General features: G+C 48.7%; 1 protein-coding gene across 3 annotated transcripts in view; it reads left to right on the top strand.

Annotated features, from left to right (window-relative positions):
* The window catches only part of RARA (retinoic acid receptor alpha), a 56,891-nt gene extending 40,698 nt beyond the window's left edge, over positions 1–16,193 (top strand). For all 3 annotated transcript variants that reach the window (XM_044672455.1, XM_044672456.1, XM_044672457.1), the window contains 7 exons: positions 2,518–2,666; positions 5,197–5,338; positions 8,075–8,235; positions 11,535–11,711; positions 12,134–12,338; positions 13,532–13,690; positions 14,083–16,193. In XM_044672455.1, coding sequence (XP_044528390.1) covers positions 2,518–2,666; positions 5,197–5,338; positions 8,075–8,235; positions 11,535–11,711; positions 12,134–12,338; positions 13,532–13,690; positions 14,083–14,306 — 1,217 coding nt within the window. In that variant the 3' untranslated portion in view covers positions 14,307–16,193. The remainder of the gene's footprint in view (positions 1–2,517; positions 2,667–5,196; positions 5,339–8,074; positions 8,236–11,534; positions 11,712–12,133; positions 12,339–13,531; positions 13,691–14,082) is intronic.
* The last annotated feature ends 606 nt before the right edge of the window (positions 16,194–16,799 follow it).

The following is a 16,799-nucleotide window of genomic DNA, read 5'->3' as shown; positions in this document are numbered from 1 at the left end:
CTCCGGCTAGATTGTCTATTGTTGCTGGTTTGCATCTTGGAAAAAGTTAGCACAACAAAGGACTCCTTTGTCCAGATTCCACCCCCCCCCCAGCCTCACTCTGGCCCCTCACCCCCCTTCCAGCTACACCCCCCCCCAAGCAGCTGTTCTCAGGCTTCTCTGTCTGTCTGATTTACTTGTGTAGGGCTAAGGGAGAGTGGAAGTGAAGAAGGAAGCAGAGTGTAGGACAGTTTTGTGGGGTGAAGGCCCCCAGGAGATCTAAGTTTTGGGGCTTTCTTATTATTGAATTCTAGTTTGTAGGAGAAACCGAGGTCAGGATGGAGGAATTGACCTCTTAATATTCCAGTTTGAGGTGACCAGGGCAATATGGTGCCTAGGGTCTTGCTGCCTTTCTCTAAGACGATTGTAGGCCCTAGCCAATTGGGCTGGCACAATGCCTTCCTCTCCACCCTCCTGGCAACTCCCAGAGAAAAAGCAGCCGCCTATCATGGATGAAGTTGATTTTGGGGAGGGGGAATAGGGTAATGTCTCCTGTCTCCTAGTACCGGATCTCTTCCCTTCTCATTAGACATGAAGCTTTGGGGGTGGGTAGGAGGGAGAGTCACGGTGTATGCAACTTTTGGCAGTACCATGGTTATGTTAAAGAGGTGCTTGGGTCTTTGGATGTCATCATGCTGTAGATTTACAGAGTTGTTCTTGCTAGAGCTTAGTAAATAAGGGAGTTAGATGTGAGTGATAAGGAATTGGTTTTCTCACACACTTCCTAGCTGTGTGACCCTGGGCAAGTCACTTAACCCCCATTGCTTAATCCTTACCAATCTTCTGCCTTGGAACCAATATACAGTATTGATTCTAAGACAAGATGGTAAGGTTTTAAAAAAAATTAGTTTTGGGGAGTCAGAGTTTCCTATATATCATTATATAGGCAAAATACCTCTGGTCTGCACTGGCTGACCTGGCTAGGAGTCACAGAGAGGACTAACACAGAGGAAGGAGGCTGGACAAGTGATCAAATGGTGAGGTTTGAGAACTGTGTGTGAATAGAAAACAGGTGAATTGGAGGAGTGGGAAAGGAGTATCTTTTACTTTTTATCATTCCAGTAGTTTGCTTTCCTACTCCCAGCATCCTAAGATCTCCTACCCTCAAATATACTCTGCACCCCCCAGCCCCTAATAAAGACTGTGTGGCTGTAGAGAATCTGGTCTGTGTTGCGTGCCTAGCCGCTACCCCACCAGGTCACTCATTCACCCTCCCCTTTACTGGAAACAAAATAGCAGGAGGGGTAGAGTGAGTCCTGGACAGTAAGAAGGCTCATTGGTAAGAAGGATCATTGAGTAGAAACAAGCCCTTTTTGTCCCCCCACTTTGGCTTAGGAGCAACACCCCAACACATCCCTTCAGTGACACGCATAGATCTAAATATGATCCACTGGCCAGTAGAGGATAACAGTGAAGAAGGTTCCTAACCTCAGACTTCTGAGAAAGATGGTTCTAGAGTCAGTTTTAGGGGACCTCTGTACCTCTTCCGTTCATCAGCCAAGAGCTGAGAAAAAGGGTGGAAGAGAGCAGTGTCTCTGATCTCCTGGTCTACCCCTTAGTTTCCTGGCTGGGAGGTGGGGTAGGGAATTGTTTGGTGAGGGAGGGACCATGACTGTTGGGGGGGTGGGTAGAGAACGGAAGCTGAGAAAGGAGGGGGAGTGGACTGCCTTTGAACATCCTGTTGACCCTAGTTTCCTCTGGTCCAGACTCAGGCCCTTCCCTCTCTTCCCATCATGCCTTAACTCCTTCCTAGCTATTATATGGAAGGAGAGAATTCCTGAGAAGAGGCTTTAGCAGGTCATTGCTCCAACGCAATGGGAGGTAGAGGCTACCATAATGAATACCTTACCCAAATGCTGTGACATTGTGTAAGGTTGTGTCTGGCTGTCTTGAGTCTACCTAGTGCCCTCTGGAATCCTGTAGCTGTCAAGGATAATGAGGCCAGTGAAAGTCTGGAAGGTGGGCTTCATAAATGATAGATTTGAGAGGCATTTAGGTGGCTCAGTGGACAGAGAGCCAGGCCTAGAGATGGGAGATCCTGGGGTCAAGTCTGACTTCAGACACTTCCTAGCTGTGTGACTCTGGGCAAGTCACTTAACCTTCCCCCCCACCCCACCCCCACCCCTTGCCTAGCTCTTACCTCTCTTCTGTTTTGGAACCAATACACAATATTGATTCTAAGTCAGAAGGTGGTAAGGGTTTGAAAAAATAAATAAAAATAAATCCTTCATTTGTAATTGGAAGAGACTCAGAAGTCATCTACTCTAACCTTATTTTATGGCCCAAAGAGAGGAGCATTTGGCCCATATCACACAGGTAGTAATGAAAATCATCATCGTTATCATCAACTTGGGTCATCTTCTTAGGAATCTGGTATTTTGTTTTTTTCCAGTCTGTCATGAGAATAGTGAGATCTTACGGAATGATGGTTACTGCCTGGAGTTTCTAACTTGTGCTTTCTCTTTCTAAAACTTTCAGCCATTGAAACTCAGAGCAGCAGCTCAGAGGAGATCGTGCCCAGCCCCCCATCACCACCTCCTCTCCCCCGAATCTACAAGCCCTGTTTTGTCTGCCAAGACAAGTCCTCCGGGTACCACTATGGGGTCAGCGCCTGTGAAGGCTGTAAGGTGAGTTAGTGGTATTGAACAGTAGTTAGTTGATGAAAGATGAGGGGAATAGATAACTTTGAAAATATAGACGCTATCTCTGGTCTTCCCCCCAGCCTTCCTAGTCATGGACTCTACCCCTCACTAATTTGATGTGTGTGAAAGGAGAGGAAAGTTTGGATTTTTTTACTTTCTCCTCCCTGCATTCCTTGAAAGAGGATGTGAGGATAAGGAACAAACAGAAGTGTTCTGATTTTTAAGAAGGAAGGGATGTATGGTTATGACTATAGTGTCCATCTATGATCAACTTCTCCCTTTCCCTTAAACACCTCCCCAAGCTGCCTCTTGCCCTCCCCTGTGTGGGGGTGCCCCAAATGGAAAGTGTGGGGTTCCTCCTCCCCCCTAAAGTCTTCATTTTCAGGGCTCATGCCTCAGCCTGGCAGGGTGAGAACCCGTCACTGCTGCTGCTGGGGTTACCATGGTGAGCTGGCATCTGACCTGCTCTTGGCAAGAGACCCAAGAGGCCTCCCCCAGCAGCCCTGCCTGAACCCTATTGGAATAACCTGGCAGGAGGAGTGCCCAGTGAGAGGAGGCGTAGAGCTACCTCTTGGGAATTGCCTACCCCACTCTCAGAAAGCTCCGATGCTCCTGGCTTTGCAGGTTCCCCCCTCCCCCAGGGCCAGCACATCTGGTTTCCTAGAGCCCCCAGCTGGCCCCCCAGACCCTTTCCCTACTCCATTGCCCTAGCTCTGGCCCTTGGAATAGGAAAAGGACAGGTCAGAAATACCTAGAATGGCACAGTCTTCTTCACTCTCACCATACTGCAGGGCACACCCTCTGCACTGTTTTCCCCTCCCCAGGGCCTCCAGCTCCCACAAGAACCAGGCCTGAGAAGTTACACAGCTGAGTTTTCTAACCCTGGGCCTTTCCAGCCCTGGAGCAAGCTATCTGTAGACTTGGGGACAGAGATCAAGGGCAGAGCCCAAGGCCACAGACTGTCTCTTCTGCTTGTGTATTTGTGTATCAGTGTGTACAGGCATGTGTGGCATTGTTTGTCATATCCTGTAGGTGTCCTACCTGGGACCATGGGTGTGTGTGTGTATATCTGCCTACTTTCATGTTGTGTGTGTGTGTCCTACTTTGATCCCTATGTACGTGTGTGCTTTGCTGCCTTTCTTTTTTTTTTTTTTAACATTTATTAAAATTCATTTTTTAGAAAAGTTAACATGGTTACATGATTCATGCTCCCACTTTCCCCTTCACCCCTCGCCCTTCCCCCACCCCTGGTGGATGCGCATTTCCACTGGTTTTAACATGTGTCATTGATCAAGACCTATTTCCAAATTGTTGTTAGTTGCATTGGTGTGGTAGTTTCAAGGCTATATCCCCAATCATGTCCTCCTCAACCCATTTGTTCAAGCAGTTTTTCTTCTGTTTCCACTCCTGTAGTTCTTCCTCTGAATGTGGGTAGAGTTCTTTTCCACAAATCCCTCAGAATTGTCCTGGGTCATTGCATTGCTGCTAGTACAGAAGTCTATTACATTCGATTTTACCACAGCGTATCAGTCTTTGTGTACATTGTTCTTCTGGTTCTGCTCCTTTCGCTCTGCATCAATTCCTGGAGGTCTTTCCAGTTCACATGGAATTCCTCCAGTTTATTATTCCTTTGAGCACAATAGTATTCCATCACCATCATATACCACAATTTGTCCAGCCATTCCCCAATTGAAGGACATACCCTCCTTTTCCAGTGTTTTGCCACCACAAAAAGCACAGCTATAAATATTTTTGTACAAGTCTGTTTATCTATGATCTCTTTGGGGGTACAAACCCAACAATGGTATGGCTGGATCAAAGGGCAGTTTGTTGCCTTTCTTGATGCCTGTCTGGCCTGCCTGCTTGTCACTGTGCCTGCCCTGTCTCTTAGCCTCCCTTCAGTCTGTCTTTATGCCTAGTCTGTCCCTCTTACTTACTGCCTTTCTTTTGGCCTCTACTCCTTGTCTGTCCATCTCTCTGCCCATTTGTCCATCTCTGCCTGTCTGGTCCTCTTCCTGTCTTCCTCCATTGGCCTGCCTGCTGGCCTTTGTGCATGTATATTTACTTTCTGTGCGTCAGTCTGTGCCTGTGCCTGCCTGCCTGCCAATGTGTTCTTAGGCACCTCAGTTGTGGGCTCTGCCTCTCCCCCATCTTTACCCCTCCACACCTCTCCCTAACTCATTAGTTACCCTGGGGCTAGTTTGTCAGAGAAGCAGCTAAGGATGCCAGAGGCTGAAGGGGCATTGGTGGAAACAGCAACTCCAGCAGGCCATTGGGATTCTCCTCTGGTAGTTCCCTTTCTTGTTGCTGAATCACATTCTCCTGTCCCAGGGTCTCATCTGCCCAGGGAGATGGTGAGGAGACTGAGTGGGGAAGAGATGCTGTCTTGTTTTCACCCGAAGACCATAGATGGGCATCTGCTTCAGTTTCTTGGCCCTCATATCCCTCTTTCCTACCTCTGCTCTCTGGTTGTTGACCTCTGGCTTCCCCCCTCCCCTTATTTCTCCTACCCCAGGGCTTCTTTCGTCGAAGCATCCAGAAAAACATGGTGTATACGTGTCACCGGGATAAGAACTGTATCATCAACAAGGTGACGAGAAATCGCTGTCAGTACTGCCGGCTACAGAAATGCTTTGAAGTGGGCATGTCCAAGGAGTGTAAGTGCCATCCCATGCCACCCTTACTCACCACAGCAGGGCATCCTAGGGCCAAAATGGGGAGGATATGGGGCTGTGTGCAGTCTGTAACCTGAGTTTCCCTTTGAGCAGTAGAAGGAACTGTGGGGCTAGGAGAGAAGGGGGAAAGCTGAGGCAGAAACCCAGTTTTCCATGAAGAAGCTGGCATTGAAGGGGGGCGAGTGAGGAATGGAGAGAGAGGAAGAGGGAGAAGAGGGAGGGAGAGAGAGAGAGAGAGAGAGAGAGAGAGAGAGAGAGAGAGAGAGAGAGAGAGAGAATGAGAATGAGAATGAATGTGTAAGCTTTTTTCTTGGACTCATCTTTTTTATATACACTGTTTAGAGTATGATGAAATATAGAAGGGACACCTGGGTTCCCTACGACCTTCAGGGGTAGGGAGAGGGACTAAATTCCATTTAGCACAGCTCCTTTCAGAGGTAGGAATAGCAAGGACTTGAGGCCCCAGAGGCTTGTGAGCTCTGGGGGAATTCCTAGGAGAGAAGGGCAGTAGAGGAGAATCGAAAAACTCATTCCTTCCTTCCCCTGCCCCTTTTCAGCCCATCTCAAATCTGGGGTTCCCATCCTGACTCTGTGGAACACAGATTATGCATTTGGGCTGAGCAGAGGGCAGGCTAAAAGAAGGCAGGGCCTGGGGTTGGGGGGACCCTCTTGTGTTTGAATCATGGGTGTTGTTATGGCAACCGATGATTGATGATGTCAGAGATAAATGACGCTGACAGAAGCCTCCGTCTGCGTTGGCCGTTGTCATGGAGCTGAAACCTTCAGACTTGGGGGAGGTGGGCAGCGGTAGCAGGACTCCCCTTCCCTGCCCCCAATCCATATCCCAGTATGGCATGGGGGCGTGGAAGAAAGATGCATGTACACGTGTGTGCAGAGCCTCAGACACATGCAGATGGAGACCCACAGATAGAAAAACCTCATTGATTCCCATCCCCCTCCCTAGTGGGAGGTACATGGCTTCTGGGAGAACAGGCAGGTCTAGTCTATAGCCTCTGGGAAGTCCAGTTTCCCCATCTCTAAATGTGCCCCAGCTTTGACGATGGCTTCTATCTGGAACTGATCATGTGCTTCCTTCCCTAGGGGCCCCCCTTGTCCCCCCAGCCTGTGCCAGTGCTAGCTCACTGCAGGAGGTGGAGGGTGAGATGTGCTATGTGCTACCCTTGTTATCTAAGATACACCCCTACACACACACACACACACACACACACACACACACACACACATATATAATGCAGGAGTTTTCCCAGGTTTCTATCATGGTGGGGTGGGGAGGGAAGAAGTAGGAAGCTCTGAACCCCTAGAGGGGACCCACCTCTTGAACTGGTCTTACCCCACCTTCAGGCTTTCCTCAACTCTATCTCAAGGTATATATGTGCTCAGAGAGAATGGAATAGGTTGGGGACAGGCAGCCATGGGGACCCCCCCCCCAAGTCCCTTCCTCCCTCCCTGCCTTCCCAGAGCTCTGTGCCCTGGAGCTGAGCAGCTGCCATTTCAATAGAATTAAAGCTTCCAAATGATAAACGTCTTGTCACAGCTGCAATTTTCTCTTCCCAAATTATCCCCCCGCTTTCTCTTCCTCTCCCTCTCTCTCTCTCTCTCTCTCTCTCTCTCTCTCTCTCTCTCTCTCTCTCTCCTGCACTTTATTGAATTTGCAGAGTCGACATGAGTGATCTCCAAATTATGCCAGCTCTCCTCTCTCTCTCTCTCTCTCTGTCTCTCTTTTCCTACCCCCTTTGACTGCCAGCCCCTCCATCCCCCTCACTCTTTGAGATCTCCTCCTCAGCCGTCCCCCCCTTCCCCCACCCAGCATCGGCTGCGTCCCTGCCCTGTGAGTGATTGTGTGTCGGGGATAATCGGCTGGTAACGACCCCATCGCTTCTTTAAAGGCGAGTGGTGTGTGCGGCTCAGCGCCCACGGTGATTTGTCAGCTCCCTGGCTAATGGGCCGAGAGATCCCCCCCATTCTCACCCTCCTGCCCAGTTCCCTTTCCTTGGTGGGGGCCCTGAGAGCTCTGTTCCTTTTGGCTTTCCTCCTGACACCCTGCAACTCCACCCTGAAGGTCCTCTGCTCACATGTAAGGATGGGGGACCCTCTGCTGGTTCAGTAAGAGGCCCAAGGCCCAGGGAGTAGGAGGGCCTTGGGGAGGAAGAAGAAGAGAAGAAAAACAAAAGGGAGTTTTGGGGGAACTGACTTAGGAGACATGAATGTGCACAGACAAATGCACAGCCCAGAGCACAGGGATACCAAAGCCCACACATACCCGTGCCTCCTGGCAGTGCCTGGGGCCTATTCTCAGCCAAGCTGTGGGCCCACAGATGAGGTCAAAGCATTGCTACATATAGTATGTGTAACTGTGGACCTTGCTTCCTGACTCAAGGGAGGGAGGGAGGGAGCACAGAGGCTAGAGAACTAATTTTCTCACCCTTTGTAGGGGTGTGTGTGTGTGTGTGTGTGTGTGTGTGTGTGTGTGTGTGTGTGTGTGTGTTTGTTTGTCTCTGTATTCACAAAGATGATTTTGCTAAGGAGATAACAGCTCTGCCTGGCCTAGATGTGCTGACCTGGGGAGGAAATCCCGCCCCTCTAAGATATGAGGGGCCCATGGGGTGGGGCACCCAGGGCCTCAAGAAAGGACCTCACCCACCACACAGCTCCTGACCCCCTCCCCTCCTTCCTCCTCCTCTGCCCTCCCTCCTTCAGCTGTGAGGAATGATCGGAACAAGAAAAAGAAAGAGACGCCCAAAGCAGAGTGTTCAGAGAGCTACACACTGACCCCTGAGGTGGAGGAGCTGATTGAGAAGGTTCGAAAAGCCCACCAGGAAACCTTCCCTGCCCTCTGCCAACTCGGGAAATACACTACGGTATGGGAATTCAGGGGGCAGGGAACATGGGGAGATGCCACCATCTGGATAGGGAAGCCTAAAAGGGGCGTGGGGGAGATGAGGAGGTTGGGGGGCTGGGAATGGGGAGCATGAGGGATAACTGCAAGGCACAGGAGTGAGGGCACCCAAGACACTGGTCTAATTCCCTGCACTTAAAAGGGGCTGATCTTCCTACTGTCCTCTTTTCCTCTCCTCTGGAGCTCTTTGTGCTCCAGGTGATAGCAAAGGACAAAGAGTGATGGATTTGGAGTCAAGAAAGTCTCACATCCAACTCTTACTGGCTGTATGGACAGAGGCAGCAGAGCCAATGAATCTCTCAGTGCCTCAGTTTCTTCATCTGTAATGAGTTCTGGTGAAGATCAAATGAGATTATTGTCAATAAAGTTGCCTCTGCATTGGCAGAAAGGAATTTCCTTACTAGGAGATAGATCCCTATGTTGATGAAATCATAGAGCAGGGCTGGCTGGGGGTGATGGGAGCCCAATAATAATAATTGATATCTATATAGGGTTTCCCAAAAATCCCAGTGAATTTTTAACCTTTAATCAAAGGAGGAAAAGAAACATAAATTTAGTAAGCACCTACTATGTGCCAGTCACTGTGCAAAGCACTTTACAAATATTATCTTCACAAACAGATACCATCTTCACAATAACCCTGGGAGGTGGGTGCTACTATTATTCCCATTTTACAGAAAAGGAAACAATTAGGGAGGTTAAGCAACCTGCCTAGTGTCATACTGCCAGTATCTGAGTCTGTATATGAATTCAGATCTTCCTAACTCTAGACTCTATCCACTGCTCCACTTAGCTGCCTTAATAAAACTTAGCTAATACTTAAAAAAAAAAAAAGAAAAACTACTATTGTTATTTATTTATACTGTTTTTAAAAATTCTGAGTTCCAAATTCTTTTTCACCCTAGTCTTTCCCCTACTCACTGAGAAGATACTATATCAATTATACATTTGAAGTCATGTAAAACATTTTCATTTTTCATGAATGTTCAATGTTCAAAAAACATTCATATGAAAATAATATTTTCATATTAGCCATATTGGGAAAACAAGCAAGAAAAATAAGAAAAAAGTATGCTTTAGTCGACATGCAGAGTTCCTCAGTTTTCTTCCTGGTGGTGGATAGTATTTTTCATCATTCATCCTTTGGAATGGTTGTGGATCACTGTATTGCTCAGAGTAGTTAAGTCTCTCATAGTTGATCATTGTTACAGTATTACTGTGTTCAGTGTTCTCCTGGTTCTGCTCACTTTACTTTGCATCAGTTCATGTAGGTCTTTCTAGGTTATTCTGAAATCATCCTGCTCAAGTCATTTCTCATACCTCAGTAGGACTCTATCACAATTATAGATGGGCATCTCCTCAATTTCAATCTGTAATTCTTTGCCACCACAAAAAGAACTGCCATAAATATTTTTGTGCATATAGGTCCTTTTCTTATCATCTCATTTATTTTTCACAACTCTGAGAATCTATTTCAGATTATTTTAAAAGAGCTATTGATTGTCTCTATGCCTATAGTCATTTTGTGTTATTGTATCTCATGCTGAAGAGCAGCTGGGTGGCACAGTAGATAGAATTGCCAGGCCTAGAATTAGGAAGACTCCTCTTCCTAAATTCAAATCTGGCCTCAGATACTTACCAGCTATATGACCCTAGGTAAGTCACTTAACTCATTTCACCTAACTTTCCTCATCTGTCAAATAAGCTGGTTGAGGAATGGCAAACCACTCTAGGATCTTTGCCAAGAAAATCCCAAATTGGGTCATGAAGAGTCAAACATGACTGAAAAGAATGAACAACAACACCCCACACTGAGCCATCCCTTGTATTAAAGAAAAACAGTTAAGCTAAACCAACTGACTCACTGACCCACATCTAACAGTATTTGTAGCATTCTGCTCCCACCTCTGCCCCCCCACCCATGCTGCTCCATCTTTATATCAGGAGAAGGGAAGCATTAAATGATATATCCATGGTCACACAACTGGGTTAGTCAAAGGTGAGATAGAATCCATGATATCTCTTGTCTCCAAGGCTAGTGTTTTTCTCAGGACACCATACTTCCTTTCTATATCTGTAACCCTTTGCAAATCCTAAAGTGGTATTCACATTTTGAGGTTATTTTTATCTGGTCTGTGACTCTAGGTAAATCACCTTCACTTGTCAAAACTTCATTCTCCCATTCCTGGGATGCCTTCTTTGTCTGCCTCCTGGTTTCTCTGACTTTTTAGGTACCAACTAAAATCCCATCTTCTACAGGAAGTCTTTACCAACCCCTCTTAATGCTAAAACTTTCCCTCTTAATTATTTCCTGTTTTTCCTTTATGTAGCTTGTTTGTACATATTTATTTGCTTGCTGTCTCTCATATTAAAACTGTAAGGTCCTTGAAGGCAGGGACTGTCTTTTTTTTTTTTTTTTAATCCCCAGAGTTTAGCATAGTGCCTAGCACATAATAGCTACTTCGTTGTTCAGTTATTTCAGTCATGCTCAATTCTTCATGACCCAGTTTTTTCTTGGCAGAGATACTGGAGTGGTTTGCTATTTCCTTTTCCAGTCCATCTGAAAGGTGAGGAAACTGAGGCAAACAAGATGAAGTGATTTACCCAGGGTCACACAGCTAGTAAATATCTGAGATCAAATTTGAATTCAGGTCTTCCTGACTCCAGGCCCTGAACATTATTCATTGTATCCCTGGCTGCCCTATTATTGGTTGATCTGAGGCCAGTAGGTGCTTAATAAATATTTAATGAACCTCTCAAAGCTTCAGTCTCATCTATAAACTAGGGATAATAATAGTAATGATTAACATTTATGTAGTGATTTAAACTTTTGTAAAGCACTTTATAGTATGTTATCTCATTTGATCCTCACAACAATCCAAGTAAGTATATTATTCTTATTTTACAGATGAAGAAACTGAGGCTAAGATAAGTGATATACTCAGGATCATGTTGCTAATGTGTCTGGGGCAGAATTCAAACTAAGGTCTTCTTGACTCTTAAGTCCAGCACTTTATTCCCTGCATCAACTAGCTGCCATGGGGTCATGATGCCCTGTTTCAAGGAATGAGAAGAATGTTTTGTTATGGTGATAGAAAGAGGCACTGTTGCATTATTGGCACAGCCTCAGCTGTCATCCATAATATGATATTGGGGCAAGGGTAGGGGTTGAGAGGTCAAGACCAGGAAGAGAGGTGCGCTGTGGGGGACAATTGACTGATGCCTGTCACAATCTTCCTTCCTTTCCTTTTCTTCCCATAGAACAACAGCTCGGAACAGCGGGTCTCCCTGGATATCGACCTCTGGGACAAGTTCAGTGAACTCTCCACCAAATGTATCATTAAGACTGTGGAGTTTGCCAAACAGCTTCCTGGCTTCACTACTCTTACCATTGCTGATCAGATCACCCTTCTCAAGGCTGCCTGCTTGGATATCCTGGTGAGGGTCTCTGGGTACTGCCCAACCTGGTGTTCCCTCCTTGCCTATTGACCTTTCTTCTGCATTCTTTGATATAATCCTGTTCTCTCCACTATCCAACAAGAAGGGGGTTGGGGGGAAAGGATTACATGTATAGAATTAGAGGCTTCTAATGCTAGGCAATTCTCCATTTCTTCTCCTTTCCCACTGAAGGAAAATCCTTTCCTTGCAGAAACTGCCTTAGACTCTAGCAGAAACTTCCTTAGAGAAACAGTACTTAGCTCGGGGAGATTGGGTAGGGGACAGGGTTCATTTGATATGGAAACAGAGGAAGGACCATGATGAGCTCTCTTGATGAAATCATCAGAGGCTAAAGAGGACCTAGGTGTGTCAGGAGAATAATGAACTAGTATGACTTTTCTACTGCTCTGAACTGCCCCCAGATTCTTCGGATCTGCACAAGGTACACGCCAGAACAGGACACAATGACCTTCTCGGATGGGCTGACCCTGAACCGGACACAGATGCACAATGCAGGTTTTGGGCCCCTCACCGACCTGGTCTTTGCCTTCGCCAACCAGCTGCTGCCACTGGAGATGGATGATGCTGAGACTGGGCTCCTCAGTGCCATCTGCCTCATCTGTGGAGGTGGGTAGATTTTAGGAACCTAAAGGGAACTGAGGGGATGTGGAGTTGAAGGCAGAGTGGGCAGGTTTTATGGCAGCTCCCCAAACTTCTCCCAGGATCTATCAGGTTGGAGTATGTGAAACTGTGAAATAGAAGATACCAGGAAGGGGAGATACTACCATAATGCTTTTCAGATGAAGACAAGATGCTCCTTTATGTAGTTTTTAACACTTTCTTGAGATTCCAACAAAGCTGCCCCACAAACTCCAGCCTGGGGATTCCCAGAGGAAGGGGTGGACTTTTGTGTCCCTGAAACTTCCTCTTGGTCAGTCTAGTTTAGGGGTTCTTGCCCTTTTTACAGAACCTCTTGGCAGGTGGGTGAAGTCTAGAGACCCTGTTTCAGAATAATGCTTTCAAGTGCATAAAAATAGTATTCTGAAAGAAATTAATTACTATATAGCAAAATCAAAATGTTAAAGAGAGTTTGCCTGCCCAGGTTAAGAACCTCCACTCTAGACTAATGCATTTAACAGCATTCTGAGAAGGGGACCATAGACTTTACTAGACAGCCAAAGGGATCTGGGATACCAAAAAAGGTCAAGAACCTCTGGTCTGGAAGAACCTAAGCTTTTTAAAAATGGTGGATTTCTTCTCCACTGGCTTGTCCTTTGCTAAATCATTGCTCTTCCTGCTTTAGTATCCACCTAGGAATTATGTCATGGGTAAGGAGGGAGCAGCCTGGTGTAGAGAAGAGAAGAGGGCTAGCCTTGAAGTCAGGTTGTGGGTTTTTGGAGTCCTCTCTTCAGCTCTGCCCATGAGCCAGTCTCAGTGCCCCATGGCATCTTTCTAAGAAAAGTCCCTGAAAAGTTGGTGGCCTGCACAAGGTTGGAGCCTGTCCCCACCCTGGGACACTGATGAAGTCCAGAACAAAACAAGCTGAAGATCCCAGGTCAAGGATTTAGAAAGAAGGGAGAGGAGGCTGGAGGTGCCAGAATAGTAGATAAGGCAGCTTGGCCTCCTTTATACAAATGATGCTGCTGTCTGTGCTAAAATGACCCCCATCCACTGGGCCCTGCTCAGACCTGGGCAGCAGTGTCCCCCAGTGGCCAAGGCCGGGACTGCATGACCACATAAATGTTGGGGTTTTATTCTTTCTCCTCTGAGAGTGGAGGGGGGCAGCCTGGATGCTCACCCCACCCCCAACCCTCTTCCAGACCGGCAGGACTTGGAGCAGCCAGACAAAGTAGACACGCTTCAGGAACCACTGTTGGAGGCCCTCAAGGTCTACGTGAGGAAACGGCGGCCCAGCCGGCCTCACATGTTCCCCAAAATGCTTATGAAGATCACGGACCTTCGAAGCATTAGCGCCAAGGGTAAGGAAAGCATTCGGGGATCCCAGCTGAACCCCTACGAGTGAGACTTGCCACAGGCTCTGGGCCTTGGGGCTTACAACCGAGAGAGGAAGAGCCTGCCTGTCCCCTCCTTACCTCTGCACCAGAGGAAGGACTGCCCCCACCCCCCTTCCTGCTCTGGCAACCTGGCATTGCCAGTTGCAAGTAGGCACCTCCCCCTCACTGAGCACCCCGGGGGTGGAGAGACTCCTTTTAAAAATTTATTGTAACGTTAACATTTTTATTGTAACCATCAACCAAAACAAACATTGAAACAAGCCCGGGAGATGGAGAGCGAGACTCCACCCAAGGCCCTGCCCTGGCTGGCTGGGTGACCTCTCTCCCCCCTCCCCCTTCCCGCTCTCTTCTGGCAGGAGCCGAGCGAGTGATCACGCTGAAGATGGAAATCCCGGGCTCCATGCCACCCCTCATCCAGGAGATGCTGGAGAATTCCGAGGGCCTGGACACTTTGAGTGGACAGCCGGGGGGCGGGGGGAGGGAAGGGAGTGGGAGCAGCCTGGCCCCGCCTCCGGGCAGCTGCAGCCCCAGCCTCTCTCCCAGCTCCAACAGAAGCAGCCCGGCCACCCATTCCCCCTGACCCGGCCCACACCGCCCCCTGCGGAAACACGGACACAGCCCTCAGCCCGCCGCCCGGCTTTCTCCGCCTTCAGAAAGAAACCACCACGAAACACGTCTCCCCTCTCCCTTCGCCCTCCTGCCCGGACAGAAGGCGGTCTCGGAACCTCGTGGGAGGCCTGGGGTCCCGAAGGACAGAAGAGGTGGGAAAGATGGAGCCACGTCTCCGCCCCCTCAGTCCTTGCCGGACTTCACTGCAGCCTGAACTGGAGGCCGCCTGGATGACCTAGATTTGGTGGGGGCTGGGGCCAGGGACCAAGGGCTGAAGGGAGTCCCCTTTTCGGATCCCAGGCCTGGGCCAGAGCAGTGAGCCGCTGCCTGCCGGGATATGGTGGGAGAGGGCGGAGAGAGCGCCATTCTCCTGGAAGCGCCTGTGCTCCCCGCCCCACCCCCCAACCTCCCCAGCCTCATGTTCATCACCAGCAAAACTCCAGGGGCTTTCAGCCCCACCATTCTCAAAACTAGCAAGCCATCCGCCCCCTCCCCAGGCTGGGGGAAAGTGGGGGCTGAGGTGGGAGGGTGGGTAGAGCCTCCCCAATTGCTGTGGAATCCCCTCAGGTTGGTGATGGGGGGCAGGGCTTCTCCCCTGTACATACCCCGCTGAGTCCCGCCCTGCCCCCTTCCCATTCCTCCCAGATATTACCATCTCCCTCGCTGGTTTTGTTTTTATTTTTTTGTTTGTTTTTATTTTTTTTAAATAAGAAGTTTCATTTTAAGCACATTTGTACTGAAGGAATCTGTGCTGTGCATTGGGGGGAGGGGATGCTGCCCTGGGGGCAGCTGGGCTCAGAGCCTGGGGGAAGGGGAGGAGAGATGGCTGGGGAAGGAGTGAACCCAAGCCCCTAGACAACTCCCTCCCTCCTTTGCCCACCCACACCTCTCCCCCTCAACCCCGTTTCTCCTCAGTTTTCTCTCTCAAACTGTGAAGTACTGCTCTAAAGCCAATTCTCTCTCCACTCCCCGCCCCATCACTGGGGACAAGGGGGCCAGGCCCCCCACACCATTTCTCTCTCCTCTGAACCACTGGGTGTGGGCTGAGCAGGGGAGGAAGGGTCTTGTTTCTCCTCTGTCCTCTTAGCTCTTGTTGTGTGGTGCCCCCCTCTGTCCTTTCCTACCAAGGGTTGGAGGTTACTGGTCTGAGAGACTAGGGAGAAGAGGGAAAGGAGCTGGGCAAGATGCATCTCCTGCTGCCCCCCCCCCCCTCCCGCTTACAAAGTGTCTCACCCCTTCCTGCACCATGGCAGAGAGCTGATGCCTCTCCCATCTGGCCTCCCCTTTCCATGGGGACCCAGCCTTGTACCCACAGTGAATGGGATAGCTATGGGTCAGAGAGGGGGAGGAGGAGAGGGGAGTGGAGGGCTCTTCTGGGAGACACTGACCTCTGTTGCCCCCACCCCAGCCTCACAGCCACCAGCAATACCATTTTTCTCTCCCATGGGCTGGGGCAATCTCAATGGCTATTTACGTTTCTCCGTTTCTCCCACCTCCCTCCACACCCTGCAGACAGACAGAGACACCCGAGTTCCTGGGTCATCATCTCCTACAACCTGGCCTCCTCTCTGCTCAACTCTTACTTGCATCTCCCCCTCCCTTTACTCCTGTCCCCCCTGCAGGGCGGGCATCTGCTGGGGGGTCCCTCCCTCTCCCTCCCAGGGTTGGGAGAGCTGGCCCAGCCTGCCTCTCCATGGGGGGCCTGGGAAATGGTGGGGGGGAGGGTGAGGACCCCTCCAATGCTCCCCTCACTTCCGGGCAGGTTCCCTCCCCCTCGGGAGCCCAACCTGGTGCAGCTGTTACTGTTGAACTTTCCATTGAGATCTACTGGATAAAGAATAAAATTATATTTATTCTATACATGCCTCAGAGCCTTGCTCCCTCCAGCCTTTATCCACAAATGTCCTTTGGGGACTGGGCCCCCAGAATTTGGGCTGACACTGGGCAGAATGCTTGGTTTTCCATCGAATGTGGCCAGGTCCTAGGGGAAGCACTTTGCCCAGAATTTTGGGTTGTCGTTTTTCCTTTCAACCTTCTCTTCCTATCTCTTTCCCTTGGTTAGGACCCTGACTTGGGGACCAGGGCGGATTCAATTTCTTCCTTATTAGTTGTGATTTCACCTTTTTCATTTTTGAAACTAATAATTTGGGTTTGTTTTTTTAATCAAGTTAACCAATGGTTTGTCTTATTTATTTTTTCATAAAACCAGTGCTTTGTCTTATTTATTAGTTAAATGGTTTTTTGACTTTCACTTTTTTTAGTCTCTCCCTTGATTTTTAGGATCTCCAATTTGGTATTTAATTGGGGATTTAAAATTTGTTCTTTTTCTAGTTTTTTTGGGTTTTTTTCCCCTGCTGCATGCCTGACCAGGGAGGATTCAGAGAAACAAGGCAGTACGTACTCTCCCAAAGTTCCCAGGGCAAGTACTCTTTCACAGGTGGCCAGTTCTGGTTCTGGTGTGTAT

This window comes from Gracilinanus agilis, chromosome 4, assembly GCF_016433145.1.
Source record: "Gracilinanus agilis isolate LMUSP501 chromosome 4, AgileGrace, whole genome shotgun sequence".
Taxonomy (NCBI): domain Eukaryota; kingdom Metazoa; phylum Chordata; class Mammalia; order Didelphimorphia; family Didelphidae; genus Gracilinanus; species Gracilinanus agilis.
This window is presented reverse-complemented; position numbering and strand designations above follow the sequence as displayed.